A 20012-nucleotide genomic window follows, 5' to 3' on the forward strand; every position below is an offset into this window, starting at 1 on the left:
AATATATATTATGTAATTATATTATATTAATACATTAATAACATATGTAATACTATACATGTAATAATATACATTAATTAATATATTATATTAATACATATTATATTAATACTCGCGTCATTGCCCCAGAGCATCATGGGAGGCCCCAGAGCATCATGGGAGGTGACTCAACTGCGCATGCTCTATGGCAGTGATTCTTAACCATAGGGCCGCGGCCCACACTTGGGCCGCGAGCGCCACCTAGTGGGCCGCAAAAAGAATTCAGTTTTGTACGTGTGGGCCGCGTGGGCCGCCGGACTGCATAGCAACTCCCAACCAAATGAGGAGAAGACAGTCAGCTAGCTGTACGTGTAATAGTAATAGAAATGGTGTGTCTTTACAGAGTAAATCCTTCATTTTGCACAGAGTTTAGATCCGCCAGGATCAGGGATCGATTACTTGGGTTTGCGCCCAGAGCGAGCGAGCGCAGCGTGATCATTTATCCTGACGCGTCCCCGCGGCCGGGGAGGTCGGCTGAGGCTGCCGCTCGGGCGGCTCCGTCGTTACTGGTGAAAGATGGTAGATACAGATGCAGGGCTGTCGTGTCTGCTCGACTGGACTGTTCGGGCTTTCGAAAAAGCATCGGAAAGTAACTGCTGCAGCGCGACCAGAGAGCTGCGGTGCTGGCTCTGCCCTTTCGCAGCTGATCAGGCTCGGATGAAACCCGACATACTGAGTCCTGACAACTTATTAATGTAAATAACTTAAAGTAAAATCAAACTAAGTTTTGTCCTCGCTCTATTTTTAAATATGCACACTTGTATGCCTGTGTGTGTGTGTTGTAGGCAGCGCTCCGTGTGTAGACGGGACCTCTCCACAGAGCGCGCCGTGTGTGTGTTTTAAATCCAGAAATGACACACAAAACTGCGGGTGCGCCTTTCCACACGGCGCCCGTATGGTCATCCAAATACGGTATGTAGCTTGGCTCTATACAGAGATGAGAAGCGTAACAGGTGGAAAGGAAAGCTCAACTCGGAATGGACAGATTCATCCCGGTTCAGTCTTCCCACTGGGACAAAACCAGTGTCTCATACGTTCAGAGACCGTGGCGTTCAAAGTGCAAAAGTGAAACGCCACTGAAACAAAACACAAAGTTTTTCATCAAACATATCCACTCAAGTCTGAACTGAAGTCACAGAAAAATAAACTGACCATATTAAAACATGTTTGGGTCCACATACAGCTGTGAGGCAGCTTTCTCCACAATTAACATAATTAAAACTAAATATCGTTCCAGGCTCAACAATGAGCACCTTCTCATGTGCATGAGATTCTGACACCATCCAGCCCAGATTTAAAGTCCTGACAGGAGAAATTAGAGCTCAGTTCTCTCACTGAACAACAGAAAGTGGGGGCATAAGATTATAAGAGGGGAAGCAAGGGGAAACTGCAAAACTGTTCAATTGTTAAGATGTGTTTATATTAATTTATTATAAAATGTGTTGAGACAAGTAACAAAGAAAAGGGGAAATTCAAACTGCTGGTAGAGAAATAAAATAAGATAGCATTTGAAAAATAAAATAAAATCTATTTTATTTTTAAGAGAAAAAAATATGTTTAATTCAAGTTACACATGTTAATGGGCAAATATGTACTTTTTTAATATAACAGTCAGATGCAGATGTCGATACAACTATGAGGCTACTTGAATATATATATATATATATATATATATATATATATATATATATATATATATATATATATATATATATATATATATATATATATATATATATATATATATATATATATATATATATATATATATATTATGATGTTCTGGACCTTCGCTTGAGTAAATTTTCTCTAAATGGACCTCTTAAAGTTTTAGTTGAATACCCCTGCTATACAGTGTTAATATTTAATGGGCCCCGGGCCACTCTGTACTGAAAAAATTGGGCCCCAAGGTCAGAAAGGTTAAGAACCCCTGCTCTATGGGCCCGTGTATGCGGAAGTAAACCCGGAAGTCAGGAACTTTTTCAGCCAATGCGCTAAGTGAGCAAATTGCATTGTAATGAAGGGGCGGCCATTTTCGATCTCCCATCCAGATTTTATTAATAGATCCATGGTTTCAACTGATTTGGACACGCCCCCTGTGACGTCATCAGTGGGTGGGATTTTGAAGCGTCCTATCACGGCGCCGTGGCGTGTTGGTAGAAACTGACTGGTTAATCCCAGAACTGGGACCTGGAGGTAATCTGGGACCCGCCCACCTGAGCTCAGCTACCATAACTACAACCCGGCTATTTAGCCCATGTAGGCTAGTTACAGCTAGCCTGCTAAGTTTGGGAGCAACTGCTGCCGTCACGGAAGATCTAGCAAGAACGGCAGAAAATAGTTTTAAAAGACTAAGATACGACACGGACCCACATCCAAACATAGAAACACTTTACTGACGGGGAAACGGGAGGAGCTACGAGCGTGTTTAAACAAACAACAACTACAAAACAAAGTTTTAAATTTCAAACGTTTTGTGGAAGACTGGATATCTTGTGGCGTCACTATTTACAGAAGTACGACCAACGAATGAATGATGTCACAGAACAACACCACTGGAGTCAGGAACGATCAAAGACTTGATGATAAACATGTCTGACATTGTGTTAAGCCCAGGACACACCAACCCGACGATGCCCGCTGTCTGCCGACTGCTGTGTCGGCTCGCGTCGCCTGTGTCGGGCTCTTTGAACACACTGCAAATACGACACCCGACGGCCTGACTAGCACATACGTTCTGCGCATGCGTGAGAGGTAATTCCCCTCCATACCAGCAGGCAGCGCTAGTCTATATTCAGGGGCTCAAGGAGGAGGACAGCGCTTTTTTTTTTAAAGCTTTATTGAGAAAACACAAGTGCAATACAAAACCACCTGCAGCTCTGTGGAGAATTACCGCTGGCTGAAATAAATCATTTAGGAAGATAAATGTTGGTTTAATAGATTAAATTTAACAGTTGTAGCTACGCCTGATAAGAAATTTGCTCCGAAAATTTCGGGATTTCTGCCTGCCTGCCGGCTCCGGAGCTGATTTATGGTTCCGCGTTAAATCGAAGTAGAGCCTACGCCATAGGGTACGGCGTACGGCGCCCGTCGCCGCGTAACCTACGCCGTAGGCTCTGCGTTGGTGTAACGCAGAACCATAAATCGTAAAATATAGTAAAATATATATTTCTCGCTAGAAATGTAATCAAAACGCATTTTTATGCAGAAACTAACTCAAAATATTGATTTTATTCACTAAAAAATAAGAAATGTCCACCATGTTTTTTTTTTTGATTCAGTCCGCAAATGACGACGAAAAGCATTCTTGGAAATTCTGGGAACAGCCAATCACAGAGTGAGCTGTTCACCGACGCCGATTCGACATGTCGAATCAGCTGAAAAGCTCCCGACGGGAGGCCGACCTGAGGCGACCTGTGGGACACACCGGGGAAACTAGCCTGACAGACGCACCGACGCTCATCGACGGCCCGACGGCCGAAAATCGGCTTGGTGTGTCAGGGCCTTTAAAGAAGCAACATCCAGTTTTAGGGGCTGACTTTACCAACCGGTCCGGAAACCAGGACTAGTAGAACTGAAACCAGGACTAGAACTGAAACCACGACTAGTAGAGATGAAACCAGGACTAGTAGAACTGAAACCAGGACTAGAACTGAAACCACGACTAGTAGAGATGAAACCAGGACTAGTAACTGAAACCAGGACTAGTAGATCTGAAACCAGGACTAGTAACCGAAACCAGGACTAGTAGATCTGAAACCAGGACTAGTAGAACTGAAACCAGGAGTAGTAGAACTGAAACCAGGACTAGTAACTGAAACCAGGACTAGTAGAACTGAAACCAGGACTAGTAACTGAAACCAGGACTAGTAGAACTGAAACCAGGACTAGTAGAACTGAAACCAGGACTAGTAGATCTGAAACCAGGACTAGTAGAACTGAAACCAGGACTAGTAGAGCTGAAACCAGGACTAGTAGAACTGAAACCAGGACTAGTAACTGAAACCAGGACTAGTAAAACTGAAACCAGGACTAGTAGAACTGATACAAGGACTAGTAGAACTGAAACTAGGACTAGTAGAGCTGAAACCAGGACTAGTAGAACTGAAACCAGGACTAGTAACTGAAACCAGGACTAGTAGAACTGAAACCAGGACTAGTAGAGCTGAAACCAGGACTAGTAGAACTGAAACCAGGACTAGTAACTGAAACCAGGACTAGTAGAACTGAAACCAGGACTAGTAGAACTGAAACCAGGACTAGTAGCTGAAGCCAGGACTAGTAGATCTGAAACCAGGACTAGTAACTGAAACCAGGACTAGTAGAACTGAAACCAGGACTAGTAGAACTGAAACCAGGACTAGTAGCTGAAACCAGGACTAGTAGACCTGAAACCAGGACTAGTAGAACTGAAACCAGGACTAGTAGAACTGAAACCAGGACTAGTAAATCTAAAACCAGGACTAGTAACTGAAACCAGGACTAGTAGATCTGAAACCAGGACTAGTAGAACTGAAACCAGGACTAGTAGAAACCAGGACTAGTAGACCTGAAACCAGGACTAGTAGAACTGAAACCAGGACTAGTAGAACTGAAACCAGGACTAGTAGAACTGAAACCAGGACTAGTAGAAACCAGGACTAGTAGACCTGAAACCAGGACTAGTAGACCTGAAACCAGGACTAGTAAAACTGAAACCAGGACTAGTAGAAACCAGGACTAGTAGAACTGAAACCAGGACTAGTAGACCTGAAACCAGGACTAGTAGAACTGAAACCAGGACTAGTAGAACTGAAACCAGGACTAGTAGAACTGAAACCAGGACTAGTAACTGAAACCAGGACTAGTAGAAACCAGGACTAGTAGAACTGATACCAGGACTAGTAGAACTGAAACCAGGACTAGTAGAACTGATACCAGGACTAGTAGAACTGAAACCAGGACTAGTAGAACTGCAACCAGGACTAGTAGAAACCAGGACTAGTAGAACTGATACCAGGACTAGTAGAACTGAAACCAGGACTAGTAAAAACCAGGACTAGTAGAACTGAAACCAGGACTAGTAGAACTGAAACCAGGACTAGTAGAACTGAAACTAGGACTAGTAAAACTGAAACCAGGACTAGTAACTGAAACCAGGACTAGAACTGAAACCAGGACTAGTAGAGCTGAAACCAGGACTAGTAGACCTGAAACCAGGACTAGTAAAACTGAAACCAGGACTAGTAGAAACCAGGACTAGTAGACCTGAAACCAGGACTAGTAAAACTGAAACCAGGACTAGTAGAAACCAGGACTAGTAGAACTGAAACCAGGACTAGTAGAACTGAAACCAGGACTAGTAAGTGAAACCAGGACTAGTAGAACTGAAACCAGGACTAGTAGAACTGAAGCCAGGACTAGTAGATCTGAAGCCAGGACTAGTAACTGAAACCAGGACTAGTAGAACTGAAACCAGGACTAGTAGAGATGAAACCAGGACTAGTAGAACTGAAACCAGGACTAGTAGAACTGAAACCAGGACTAGTAGAACTGAAACCAGGACTAGTAGAAACCAGGACTAGTAACTGAAACCAGGACTAGTAACTGAAACCAGGACTAGTAGAACTGAAACCAGGACTAGTAGAAACCAGAACTAGTAACTGAAACCAGGACTAGTAACTGAAACCAGGACTAGTAGATCTGAAACCAGGACTAGTAGAACTGAAACCAGGACTAGTAGAACTGAAACCAGGACTAGTAAGTGAAACCAGGACTAGTAGATCTGAAACCAGGACTAGTAGAACTGAAACTAGGACTAGTATATCTGAAACCAGGACTAGTAACTGAAACCAGGACTAGTAGAACTGAAACCAGGACTAATAACTGAAACCAGGACTAGTAGAACTGAAACCAGGACTAGTAACTGAAACCAGGACTAGTAACTGAAACCAGGACTAGTAGAACTGAAACCAGGACTAGTAGAACTGAAACCAGGACTAGTAGAACTGAAACCAGGACTAGTAGAGTTGAAACCAGGACTAGTAGAACTGAAACCAGGGCTAGTAAGTGAAACCAGGACTAGTAACTGAAACCAGGACTAGTAACTGAAACCAGGACTAGTAGAACTGAAACCAGGACTAGTAGAACTGAAACCAGGACTAGTAGATCTGAAACCAGGACTAGTAGAACTGAAACTAGGACTAGTAACTGAAACCAGGACTAGTAGAACTGAAACCAGGACTAGTAGAACTGAAACCAGGACTAGTAGAACTGAAACCAGGACTAGTAGAGTTGAAACCAGGACTAGTAGAACTGAAACCAGGGCTAGTAAGTGAAACCAGGACTAGTAACTGAAACCAGGACTAGTAACTGAAACCAGGACTAGTAGAACTGAAACCAGGACTAGTAGAACTGAAACCAGGACTAGTAAGTGAAACCAGGACTAGTAAGTGAAACCAGGACTAGTAACTGAAACCAGGACTAGTAGAACTGAAACCAGGACTAGTAGAACTGAAACCAGGACTAGTAGAACTGAAACCAGGACTAGTATAACTGAAACCAGGACTAGTACAACTGAAAACAGGACTAGTAGAACTGAAACCAGGACTAGTAGAGTTTAAACCAGGACTAGTAGAACTGGAACCAGGACTAGAACTGAAACCAGGACTAGTAACTGAAACCAGGACTAGTAGAGCTGAAACCTGGACTAGTAGAGCTGAAACCAGGACTAGTAACTGAAGAGTTAGTAATCCTAGCTAAACTTGGTCCTCTGACCCGTCCAGACTAACCCACAACCAGTCACGCTGCTCTGTTAGTAAAATAATCAACACAACCAAATCTTTTCTCCTCAAAATTAACATTTTTACTCTCTTTCTTTATTATTAGCTATAACGCTAAAAGAGCTGTTGACTGTGGCAGCTGCCAATCAAAAGGCCACGCCCCTAATTATACATAAATTGGAGCTAGTTTCATCGTTGTTGACGCCTGACTCAGTACCATAAAGCCAAATGTGACGACCGAGAGGGAAGTCTGGAGCTACTAAACCCCTCAGGGGCAGCATGGAACAGGGGGACTAGTTTCTACCGCTGCAACTAGTTACCGGTGGGACGGGTTACCGTTTTTAGTAGTTACAGGTGGAACTAGTTACCAATTGAACTAGTAACCGGTTGAAATAGTTACTGGTTTAACTAGTTACCGTTTTTAGTAGTTACAGGTGGAACTAGTTACCAGTTGAAATAGTTACCGGTTTAACTAGTTACCGTTTTTAGTAGTTACAGGTGGAACTAATTACCAGTTGAACTAGTTACCGGTTGAAGTAGTTGTCGTGGAACTAGTTACCAGTTGAACTAGTTACCAGTGGAACTATTTACCGGTGGAACTAGTTACCATTTGAAGTAGTTACCAGTGGACCTAGTTACCAGTTGAAGTAGTTACTGGTTGAACTATTTACCAGTGGACCTAGTTACCAGTTGAAGTAGTTACCGGTGGAACTAGTCACCAGTTGAAGTAGTTACCGGTGGAACTAGTTACCAGTTGAAGTAGTTACCAGAACCAGGAACACCAAACCATGCCAGTGGAGCTCGGCTGGTCCTTGTTTCGGTTCTTGCAGCTTGAACAGATTACCCCCCCCTCGGTAAACTGGCCCCCTGTGGTCTGGGGTGGAAACACGATGCCTTCAGATGCTGGTTACCAGTTCATGATGCACTCCAGCGTCCGTGAGCAGAACTGAACAGTCAACTCAGGTCAATCAGGTCAATTTCAGGAAAGACCGGGGAGATATGAATTAAGGAAACCAATTAATTTAAAATTAAAGACAAATGTCTGAGTAAGGAGCTGAAACAATGTCCAACCATCTACAGGTTCAAAAGCAAAGCTTGTTCTTGTACTTGTACTTGTACTTGTACTTGTTCTTGTATTTATACTTGTACTTGTTCTTGTATTTATACTTGTACTTGTACTTGTTCTTGTACTTGTACTTGTACTTGTTCTTGTATTTATACTTGTACTTGTACTTGTACTTGTACCTGTACTTGTATTTATACTTGTACTTGTTCTTGTTCTTGTACTTGTACTTGTACTTGTTCTTGTACTTATACTTGTACTTGTACTTGTTCTTGTATTTATACTTGTACTTGTACTTGTTCTTGTACTTGTACTTGTACTTGTTCTTGTACTTATACTTGTTCTTGTACCTGTTCTTGTACTTGTACTTGTACTTGTACTTGTTCTTGTACTTATACTTGTTCTTGTACTTGTACTTGTACTTGTACTTGTTGTTGTTCTTGTACTTGTACTTATACTTATACTTGTACTTGTTATTGTACTTATACTTATACTTGTACTTGTACTTGTACTTGTTATTGTACTTGTTCTTGCACTTGTACTTGTACTTGTTCTTGTACTTATACTTGTACTTGTTCTTATACTTTTACTTGTTCTTGTACTTGTACCTGTTCTTTTACTTGTACTTGTACTTGTTCTTGTACTTGTACTTATACTTGTACTTGTTCTTGTACTTGTTCTTGTACATGTTCTTATACTTGTACTTGTTCTTATACTTTTACTTGTACTTGTACTTGTTCTTGTACTTGTACTTGTACTTATACTTGTACTTGTTCTTGTACTTGTTCTTATACTTGTACTTATACTTGTTCTTGTACTTGTACCTGTTCTTGTACTTGTTCTTGTTCTTGTACTTGTACTTGTTCTTATACTTATACTTGTACTTGTTCTTATACTTGTACTTGTACTTGTTCTTGTACTTGTACTTGTACTTGTACTTGTTCTTGTACTTGTTCTTGTACTTGTACCTGTACTTTTACTTGTACTCTACTGCAGCTGAAAGCACATCTCTGATCAGGTCAGCTTTTACCTGGGAGTGACTCTGGCTCACTGTAAAACACTCGGTGTGTGTTTTCACATACAGGCCTCAGTGTGTAAACACACACTCAGCAGCATTTCTCTTACCGGCTGGGGGGGGGAGGGGGGGCTCAGACGTGCACTCAGACGTGCACTCCCTCACATCCCCCGGGGATCCATGAGTGTGAGTCTGTGTGTACGTATCAATGTCAGCTCTGTTCACCCGTCCAGGGACCCGGGCGGAGGTGGGGTGTGGGGGGGGGCTGGGATACATGCTTGTATTTACCTTGGCAGGGCCGCCCCTCAGGCCACGCCCACCTCGCCGCTGCTGGGACAGACCGAGGCCTGAGTGGCTGCTGACTCAGCTGGAGCTGAAGGCTCCACAGTGGCAGACGCCCCCCCCCACCCATGACTGAATGGGCACAGTGTGAAGAGCAGGCTGATTGATTGATCGATTGATTGATTGAAATCTTTATTTTGAGCATATTAAGTAAAAAAAGAAACAATTACACCAAAACATCAGAAAAGAATACAATTTATTTATTTATTGGTTTATTTGACAGGGACAATGCACATCAATAAAAACATTGCTGTTAATGTGCCAGAGTTAGCCAAGAGGCTATTTTTCATCTGTAGTCCCTGGACTGATGTAAGAATACAAAAAAGTACAGAAAGATACAGAAATCAATCAAATCAATGGGAAATAAACCTTCATGCCCCTTAAGGAGTAGGAGGAAGTAAAAACCCCTTGTTTCCTTTTCAATTTTGCTTGAATACAAAATAAAAATAAATATAAATCAATATAACAGCAAGCTTTACTTTCTCAAAAAATATACCTGTTATTACATTAAAAAAATATTACAGCACTTCATTATTGTAATATTATACCTGAGCATTCTAAATAGATGATATAAATAAATGATATACCAGAGCAATTATAAATATATATATATATATATATATATATATATATATATATATATATATATATATATATATATATATATATATATATATATATATATATATATATATATATATATATACATATATATATATATACACATATGCACATCTTATCATAAACAATATAATCATTATTATATATACCATTTTATATACGTACATTACTCTAAATCCCCACACAATCACTACCTCATGTCTCCTCTTCCCTGTATTTGGCAAAAATCATTTCTTTGTTTTGCTTTTGAACCTGTAGATGGTTGGACATTGTTTCAGCTCCTTACTCAGACTTTTTTTGCTTGTAGTTCTACATGTCTTTAATTTAAAATTAATTGCTTTCCTTAATTCATATCTCCCCTGTCTTTCCTGAAATTTACCTGATTGACCTGAGTTGACTGTCCAGTTCTGCTCACGGACGCTGGAGTGCATTATGACCTGGTAACCAGCACCTGAAGGCATCGTGTTTCCACCCCAGACCACAGGGGGCCAGTTTACCGAGGGGGGGGGGGGGTAATCTGTTCAAGCTGCAAGAACCGAAACAAGGACCAGCCGAGCTCCACTGGCACCTGTGGAGGCTCCGCCCACCGCTGGCCGGCCTAGGTGATTGACTACCTGTTGGCTAGTTCAATTCAATTCAATTTCATTTTATTGTCCCCCAGAGGGGAAATTCGCTTTACATGGGGGGATAAACCCAAGAAACATAGAACATAAAAGGCACAAAAACGGAGAGCACATTCACACAGCTAGGACACAGCACACAAAGTACACACAAATACCCTGGGTGGGGGGATTGAGGATGTAGTGTGGAGAGTGGGGAGTGGAGTTCACAGCTGTTCATTTTGGGTGATGGCGTGAGTTATAAAGAATTTTTCAGTCTGTTAGATTTGGTCCTGGGCAATCTGAATCTCCTGCCAGAGGGTAAGAGTTCAAACTGGGCATGGAGAGGATGGTCAGGACACTGTAGGATGTCCTGAACCTTGGATGTTTCCCTCCTGCCAAAGAGAGTAGGCAAATCAGGGAGGGCAACACCAATGATTTTGCTGGCAACTTTAACAACTTAGTGGTTCGATGTTTCAGCAAGCTGAATCACTGATACCCTTTTTCCACCAAACCGGATCCAAACCGGTTCCAAGGTAGCACCAACTCTTTGCTGGGCCAGAAGAACCGGTTCCAAGCCCCTTTGCTGAGAGACTCTTTGCTGGTTTATAGAGGAAAGAACTGCTTACGTAAGCGGAGGGGGCGGAGTTGTTAAGACCAACGGCAATAGCAAGACTGGGAGACGGAGACATTTTCATATAAGAATGAATCTGGATGCAGCAAAGCATCATGGGTCTGAGGAGGAGGCAACCTGTCTTTTAGAGACGTGTCCACGGAGGAGCTACATGGACCAGGTCCTATTAGAGCAGATACCTTGTTGTTGCTGCAACTTTCACACAAAAGCAGTGACGTAACTGACGTTAGCAGTGACGTAACTGACGTTAGCAGTGACGTAACTGACGTTAGCAGAGACGTAACTGACATTAGCAGAGACGTAACTGACGTTAGCAGAGACGTAACTGACATTTGTAGAGACGTAACTGACGTTAGCAGAGACGTAACTGACGTTAGCAGAGACGTAACTGACATTTGCAGAGACGTAACTGACGTTAGCAGAGACGTAACTGACGTTAGCAAAAACGTAACTGACGTTAGCAGAGACGTAACTGACATTAGCAGAAACGTAACTGACGTTAGCAGAGACGTAACTGACGTTAGCAGAGACGTAACTGACGTAACTAACGTTAGCAGAGACGTGACTGACGTTAGCAGAGACGTAACTGCCGTTAGCAGAGACGTAACTGACGTTTGCAGAGACGTAACTGATGTTTGCAGAGACGTAACTGACGTTAGCAGAGACGTAACTGACGTAACTGACGTAACTGACATTAGCAGAAACGTAACTGACGTTAGCAGAGACGTAACTGACGTTAGCAGAGACGTAACTGACGTTAGCAGAGACGTAACTGACGTTAGCAGAGACGTAACTGACGTTAGCAGAGACGTAACTGACGTTACTGACGTTAGCAGAGACATAACTGACGTTAGCAGAGACGTAACTGACGTTAGCAGAGACGTAACTGACGTTAGCAGAGACGTAACTGACGTTAGCAGAGACGTAACTGACGTAACTGACGTTAGCAGAGACGTAACTGACGTTAGCAGACACGTAACTGACGTTTACAGAGACGTAATAACGTGTCTCCTCTTAGCACCCGAGCTGTGGAAAAACAAACCGGTTCTCAGCTGGTTCCTAGTTGAACGAATTATGAACCAGCACCAGCCCTGGAACCGGTTCGGTGGAAAAGACGTAAACGAGGAACAGCGGAACCTCAAAGGATCTGGATACGACCAGCGTAGGAACTCTGACGCTCTGGAGACTGGAGGTCCAACCTTCACAGTAACCTCGGAAAACAGTTCTCCACGTGGTTCCTCCGTGGTGGAACTAGTTAGTGGTGGAACTAGTTACCGGTTAAACTAGTTACCGGTGAAACTAGTTACCGGTGGGAATAGTTACCGTTTTAAGTAGTTGCAGGTGGAACTAGTTACCGGTTGTACTAGTTACCAGTTGAACTAGTTACCGGTTGAAGTAGTTATAGGTGGAACTAGTTACTGGGCGAACTAGTTACTGGTTGAACTAGTTACCAATTGAACCAATTGCCAGTGGAACTAGTTACCGGTTGAAGTAGTTACCAGTTGAACTAGTTACCAGTTGAAGTAGTTAACGGTGGAACTAGTTACCAGTTGAAGTAGTTAACGGTGGAACTAGTTACCAGTTGAACTAGTTACCAGTTGAACTAGTTACCAGTTTAACTAGTTACCAGTTGAACTAGTTACTGGTGGAGATGAGCGTAGACATGCATGAACTTCCTCCTCCAGGAACTCCTTCAGTCCCCTTTAACCTGAGCTTCGTCGTAGCTGCACCGACCTACAGACCCCTAGTTCTGATGTTCGGACAGATCTGTCGTTTTAGCTGGTGTAGAAAAAACGTCTGCTACAGGTTAGAGTTAGAGTTAGGGGTTAGGGGTTAGGGGTTAGGGGTTGGAGTTAGAGTTAGTTAGAATTAGGGGTTAGGGTTAGGGGTTCAGGGTTAGAGTTAGAGTTAGAGTAATAGTTAATTAGAATTAGGGGTTAGGGTTAGGGACAGGGTCAGAGTTAGAGTTAGAATTAGGGTTCAGGGTTAGGGTTAGGGTTAGGGTTAGGGTTGGGGTTGGGGTTAGGGTTAGGTTTTTGTGAGTTTCAATACGGTGCACAAGCCTACTGTACTGAAAAGAAAAGGATGGAGCAGTGGGAGCACGGTCGTCTCCCACACAAGTGACGAGGGTTCGAACCCCAGGACGGACAGAGGGAGATCCATGGCAAGGGGACAAAAACCAACCAAAATGAACTAAACAAGCCAAAAAAAATTATTTTTATTGGAAAAGAGTTAGGGTTCAGGGTTAGGGTTCGGGGTTAGGGTTAGAGTTAGAGTTAGGGTTAGGGGTTAGGAGTTAGAGTTAGGGTTCAGGGTTAGGGGTTAGGAGTTAGAGTTAGGGGTTAGGGTTTAGGGTTTAGGGTTTAGGGTTAGGGTTTGGGTTAGTCATGTGATCGCCGTGACTCGTCTCTAACTTGAACTGAAAGATTCGTGGCCCATTATTTCAGGCTGATTGCTGCTCTGGACGTGAAACTGTGCGGTACGTTGTGTTTCCTGGTAGAACTGGGTCAACACTCTCGGGCCGATCTGAGACGGCAGGACAAATATTAGTCCTCCTGCCTGGAACGCCGGGAATGCTGGGAGCCCACACACCTACAACACTCGCTCATTCATGCCAACTGTACGTCTCCGAGGGAAACTTCATTTGTCTGCACAAACTACACACACACACACACACACACACACACACACACACACACACACACACACACACACACACACACACACACACACACACACACACACACACACACACACACACAGTAGTTTTGTGATCTGAGGGTCACTGTAGCTCCGTTTCAGCCCCGTCTTGGCCGTTAACGCCCCTGTGGCTGTTTGGACAGCGCCGGGGGGGGCTCGGGGGGGTCCGTGGTCTGACCCGGGCCTTGTGAGCAGCACAATGACGGTTCAGTTGGGTCCTGCAACGGTTTCCCTGCCCGTCGGAGCAGCAGAACTCTGCCAGGTGGAAGCTGTGTGGTTGCTGTTTTTGACAACCTGAAGGCCGTGATGCCGGAGCCGTCCGAGCCGAGCTGTCTGAGGCGTAGACCTGTAGTCGAGACCTCCTAAACCGAGACCAAGACAAAGACTGAGACCAAGACCAAGTCAAGACCAAAACCAAGACCAAGACCAGGGCCGGTTCTAGAAAATGATGACTAGGGCTGCATTTCAGATCAGAGGGGGTGCACATGCCTGGCACGTTATTCAACACTAAATGATGCATTTTCCCATAATTTCAAGCGGAATAATAATAGCAAAACAAGAATATTTGAAGTGCATTTCAAGATTGCATTTTTGCAGCAATATCGCTGCAGAACAAAGAAAATCACCCATCAGACAATCTAGCAACAGAAAATAAAACATAGCAACATTGTAGATCGTATCACAATATTCGAATTTTCTGAGACAGTCCTGTAAACTTGCTTGCATCGTTGTGCTTGAACCACTTCTGAATATCCATCGTTACTTTGTGTTAACGGAGCAGCAGAGAGCAGCGTCTTGCTGGTGCAGGAAACTGCTGGAAGCATGAGTGACGTAAGGCTGATTTATGGTTCCGCGTTGCACCAACACAGAGCTTACGGCGTAGGATACGCGGTGACGTGAACGTACGGTGCACGTCGCTGCGTTCCCTATGCCGTAGGCTACGCCGTCGATTTAACGCGGAACCATAAATCCGGTTGACTCGCGCGCACTTGTCAGTTTTCTTTTCGTCTTTTCAACTGAGCATGCAAACACATAAACTGAGGGTGCAATGCTGATGCACCCTCGTAGAACCGGGCCTGACCAGGACCAGTTCAGCTCCAGGCCAAGACCAAGACCAGAGAGTATCAAGATCAAGACCAGAGACCAGAACCAAAGACTGTCGAGACCCGGGACAAGACCAAGACCCTAAAAAAGTGGTCTTGAGACTCAGACCGGTCTGACTGTGGCGGGCCGAGCTGTCGGAACGCTGACGTGTCGTGTAACTCGTTTAACAACATACATGTATCTGTGGCGCTGACCCGCAGCAGGAGTCTGGGTTTTGTTGAGTACGACCTGGAAACAAGACCAAGGAGTGCTTTTGGTTCAAAATATCAGTTTCAATCTCATTTGAGGGAATATTTGATCATTGTTAGGAAGTTTCTCCTGACCTTCAGGGTCTCCCGTCCCGAGAACTAAACTCCTAACCTTCGTTCTGAAGTGACTGATCCGTCTGGATCAATCCAGACTAAGATGTGATCAATCCAGACTAAAATGTTATCAATCCGGACTAAGATGTGATCAATCCAGACTAAGATGTTATCAATCCAGACTAAGATGTGATCAATCCAGACTAAGATGTGATCAATCCAGACTAAGATGTGATCAATCCAGACTAAGATGTGATCAATCCAGACTAAGATGTGATCAATCCAGACTAAAATATTTCTTATTTGTGTAGGGGTTGTAGATAAATTTCCTTACTTTGTAAAAGTGACTGTAGGGGAGAGGAGGGGTTGGTTTATTGTTGGAAAACAGTGATCGGACCAAGATATCTTGAAGGTTCCGGTTTTTCTTAAATGCAGATATGGGTCTGGTGTGGTGGAGGATGGGGTGGAGAGTTTGCGTAATAGAAAAGTTGCGTTTGATAATCCTGTGTAATTGGGTGACTTGGTGAGAGAAGGTGGAAATAAACGGGATGAGATGAGTTGGAGGGGGTTTAGGGTTAGGGGGGAGAGATGGGGAAGTGGGTAGAGGGTTGGGGATAGGGTAGGGGTTAGGGTTAGGAGGGAGAGGGGGAGAAGGGGGTAGAAAGTTAGGGTTAGGATCAGGGTGAGGGTCGGGGTTAGGGTTAGGGTTAGGGTGGAGAGGTGGGGAAGGGGGTAAAGGGTTAGGGTTAGGGGAGGGAAATGGGGAAGGGGATAGAGGGTTAGGGTAAGGGTTAGGGTAGGGAGAAGGGTCAGGTTGGGAGGTAGGACAGGGGTCTGGTGAGGAAGGTCTTGAGACTTGGGCCGGAGAATAAACTGAGAAGGATGGGAGGGAAGGTGATGTGGGTGGGGGATCAAGTGGGGGAGGAATGGAGCGACTGGGACGAAGGGAGGCCAGGAAACTGAGAACCAATCCAGACTAAGATGTGATCAATCAGGACTAAGATGTGATCAGTCCGGACTGGTCATCCATGAAGACTGTTGGGATGTTTACGCACCACATCAGGTGGAATCATATCGAGCAACACATTCATTTCGGGTTTTAGTGTTTTGATTGGTGGCCACCGCAGCTAATGGCTAATGGCTAGCTGCCATTACTGTAGCTGGCGGACCCTGCTGGTCCTCGTCCAGTTGTTCTGCAGTCTGTGATCTGAACTGTGTAATTTACTACTGCTACCATCACACCGGCCTACAAGGCTCATATTTCATCACATGATGTGTTTTAACAAACCAGGCCAGGTTCTACGAGGGTGCAAAAGCATGCATTGCACCCTCAGTTTATGTGTTTGCATGCTCAGTTGAAAAGACGAAAAGAAAACTGACAAATGCGCGCGCGTCAACCCGATTTATGGTTCCGCGTTAAATCGACGGCGTAGGATACGCAGCGACGCGCGCCATACGTTCGCGTCACCGCGTATCCTATGCCGTAGGCTACGCCGTCGATTTAACGCGGAACCATAAATCAGTCCTTTATTTTTCTGTAATGCAATTAAAAAAAAAAGTCATACATTCTGGATTCATTACAAATCAACTGAAATATTGCAAGCCTTTTATTATTTTAATATAGCTGATTATGGCTTTCAGTTTAAGATTAAGATTCCAAGAATATTTTAATTTTTTGAGTTAGGATATTTGAGTTTTCTTAAGCTGTAAGCCATGATCAGCAATATTAAAATAATGAAAGGCTTGCAATATTTCAGTTGATTTGTAATGAATCCAGAATCTATGACATTTTTGCATTACAGAAAATAAAGGACTTTATCACAATATTCTAATTTTCTGAGACAGTCTTGTATATTTATGGTTAAATTTATTTTTGTTGCTATGTTTTATTTTTGTTGCTAGATTGTCTGATGGGTGAGGTAGTCCAGACTAAATGTAGCATTTTCTTTGTTCTGCAGCGATATTGCTGCAAAAATGCACTTGAAATACACTTCAAATATTCTTGTTTTGATATTATTATTCTGCTTGAAATTATGGGAAAATGCATAATTTAGTGTTGAATAGCGTGCCAGGTCTGATCTGAAATGCAGCCTAGTCATCATTTTCTACAACCGGCCCTGTAACAAACAGACGTTCAGTATTTTGCTGACAGAAAAACACTCGGTGGAAGAAAACTGGCGGCAGGACGAGCCCGGGCTTCAACGCTCGTTTATTCTACCCATGTTTAACACATGGAAAATAATTTAAAACGAGTGAATCAGACTTCTTCCTGGCTGGCTGAACTTGTTCAAGCACCGAACACGCACTTCCTGCGTCGGCAGACAGAGCAGCTTTCATCCCTGAGCAGTTTGAGGGACCAGTGACGTCTTGTTTCCAGCCCGGCTAGCGAGCTGCAGCGATGCCCAGATCAACGCAAACAACTCGTTCAACTGCGCTGACATTGTCGGATTGGTGGTCAAGATGAAATACTTTATGTCTCAAGCATAATTCCAGTTTTCTCTGTTTGCCAGGTAACCATGACAACACTGCTCCTGCTGTGCGTGACGTTGCCCTTCGTCTCCGCGACGACAACGACGTTTGAACCCCATGACGGTGAGCACCATGTACCTGCTGGGATGCAGCCGGACCGGACCGGTTTATCCTCTAGACCAGGGGTCGGCAATCCAAAATGTTGAAAGAGCCATTTTGGACCAAAAACACAAAAAACAAATGTGTCTGGAGCCGCAAAAAATGAAAAGTCTTGTATAAGCCTTAGAATGAAGGCAAATGGCGAAAGGCAAAATTTCGAGACAAAAGTCGAAATATCGAGAAAAAAGTCGAAATGTTGAGAAAAAAGTCAAAATGTCGAGATTAATGTTGAAGTTCAATCTCGAGAAAAAAGTGGAAATGTCGAGGAAATAGTCAAAATTTTGAGAAAAAAGTCGAAATATCGAGAAAAAAGTCGAAATGTTGAGAAAAAAGTCGAAATGACGAGAAAAAAGTCGAAATGACGAGAAAAAAGTCGAAATGTTGACATATAAAAGTTGAAATGTAGAGATTAAAAAGGAAAAGAAAAAGGAAGAAAAAAGAGAAAAAAAGGAAAAAAAAGGTCAAACATTTTTGAAAAAACTCCAGGAGCCACTAGGGCGGCGCTAAAGAGCTGCATGCGGCTCTAGAGCCGTGGGTTGCTGATCCCTGCTAGACCAGTGGTTCCCAAACTTTTTTTGCCAGGCCCCCCTTTGTACGTAACAGAATATTCGATTTTTTGCTTTAAAATTTTGCTCTACAAACATGACACCTTTAATCCACACATCTTTCCAGTGATGTGAGTGGGCTTGCTTCATGTGTGCAACACATTTTTTTTTTTTTCCTTTTTACTGTACAATACAGTATGCATTACTTTCAACATATTTTTTTCCAAAAATAACCACCTCGCTGAGGAAAAAAAAACAGCAGCAACAGCTAAACAAATAATCAAAATTTCAACAATTGCTCTGCAAAAATGTCAGCTTTAATCCCCACACATTTTCAGTGAGTGGGGTGGGCTTGTTCATGTTACAGATCCTCTCAAACCGGGTTGCAAAAAAAATAATAAAAAAACAAAATTAATCTACCTTCCAACCTCGCCGCGCCCCCCCTGCAATAGCGCCGCGACCCCGCTAGAGGGCGCGCACCCCAGTTTGGAAACCACTGCTCTAGACCAGCCTTTCTCAACCTTTTTTCAGTCATGACACCTTTCAAAAGTGAATAAAATCTCACGACACCCCAGAGTAAAATAATATAATTAAAAACCACACTGCATCGGTGTAAATGCATATGTCCCGTTTGTTTTGTATCAATAACTTGAATACAATAACTGCACCAGAGTAGGCCTAAGCAAGAAAGCTTCTTTTCGCACGGTGGCGATCCGCACAACAGGGTATGAGAAGTCATCGTTCACTGTTGTGCTTGGCTGCCACGCTGATGGACAGAAAACTATGGTGATTTTTAAAAGAAAAACTTTGCCTAAAGAGACTTTTCCAGCCGGAGTCATCATAAAGGCAAATGAAAAGGGCTAGATGGATGAAGGGATGATGATGAGTGGCTGAGGCAGGTGTATGTGCGGTGACCCGGTGGTTTCTATCCACACATCACCATCGCTGCTAATCTGTGACTCTATGCGCGCCCATCTCACAGACAATGTAAAAAAAGAAGTGAACAATATGAACGCTGTGCTTGCTGTTATTCCGGGAGGTCTGACGAAGGAATTCCAACCGCTGGACGTCGGTGTGAACCGGCCGTTCAAAGTGCAGCCTGATTTATGGTTCCGCGTTAAATCGACGCAGAGCCTACGCCGTACCCTCCGGCGCGGCGGTACGCGGCGACGCACACCTTACGTGCGCATCGCTGCGTACCCTCCTGCGTGGGCTCTGCGTTGATGTAACGCGGAACCATAAATCAGCCTTAAGGCTGCGAGCGTCGTGGGAGCGATGGAGGAATGGAAGGCAGCGCCGGGCAAGTTATGCCACAGTTTGCAGATGGATTGTTGATCCGTGGGCTAACGTGTCTGCTGGGACTATTTCGCGAGCTATCGCAAAAGCCGGCATTTCCGAGGCGCCGCACGGCACGGAAAGTGACAGCGAGGAAACTCAGACTGGCAGAGCTGATTTAGCGGAGCTCTTTAACAGAGGATGAGGACTTCGATGGGTTTGATTAATGTAAAAACTGAAATAAAGTACAATGAAACAAAGTTTTTTCCGCTTTATTTTTAAATAAGCACACTTGTGTGCTTGTGTGTGTATTCTGCGGCGCGTGTGTGTGTAGACGGCGCCTTTTTCGGTCGGTGCGCCGTGCGTGTGTTTTAAATACAGAAA

At 43.7% G+C, this 20012-nt stretch overlaps 1 protein-coding gene across 1 annotated transcript in view; it reads left to right on the top strand.

Annotated features, from left to right (window-relative positions):
- Window positions 1-20012, top strand: part of LOC133444525 (aggrecan core protein-like) — a 65655-nt gene that overhangs the window by 12645 nt on the left and 32998 nt on the right. Inside the window, exon 2 of the mRNA XM_061722364.1 lies at window positions 17691-17772. Within this exon, the coding sequence (XP_061578348.1) occupies window positions 17697-17772 (76 nt within the window). The 5' untranslated portion in view covers window positions 17691-17696. The remainder of the gene's footprint in view (window positions 1-17690; window positions 17773-20012) is intronic.

Source organism: Cololabis saira, chromosome 5, assembly GCF_033807715.1.
Source record: "Cololabis saira isolate AMF1-May2022 chromosome 5, fColSai1.1, whole genome shotgun sequence".
Lineage (NCBI taxonomy): Eukaryota > Metazoa > Chordata > Actinopteri > Beloniformes > Belonidae > Cololabis > Cololabis saira.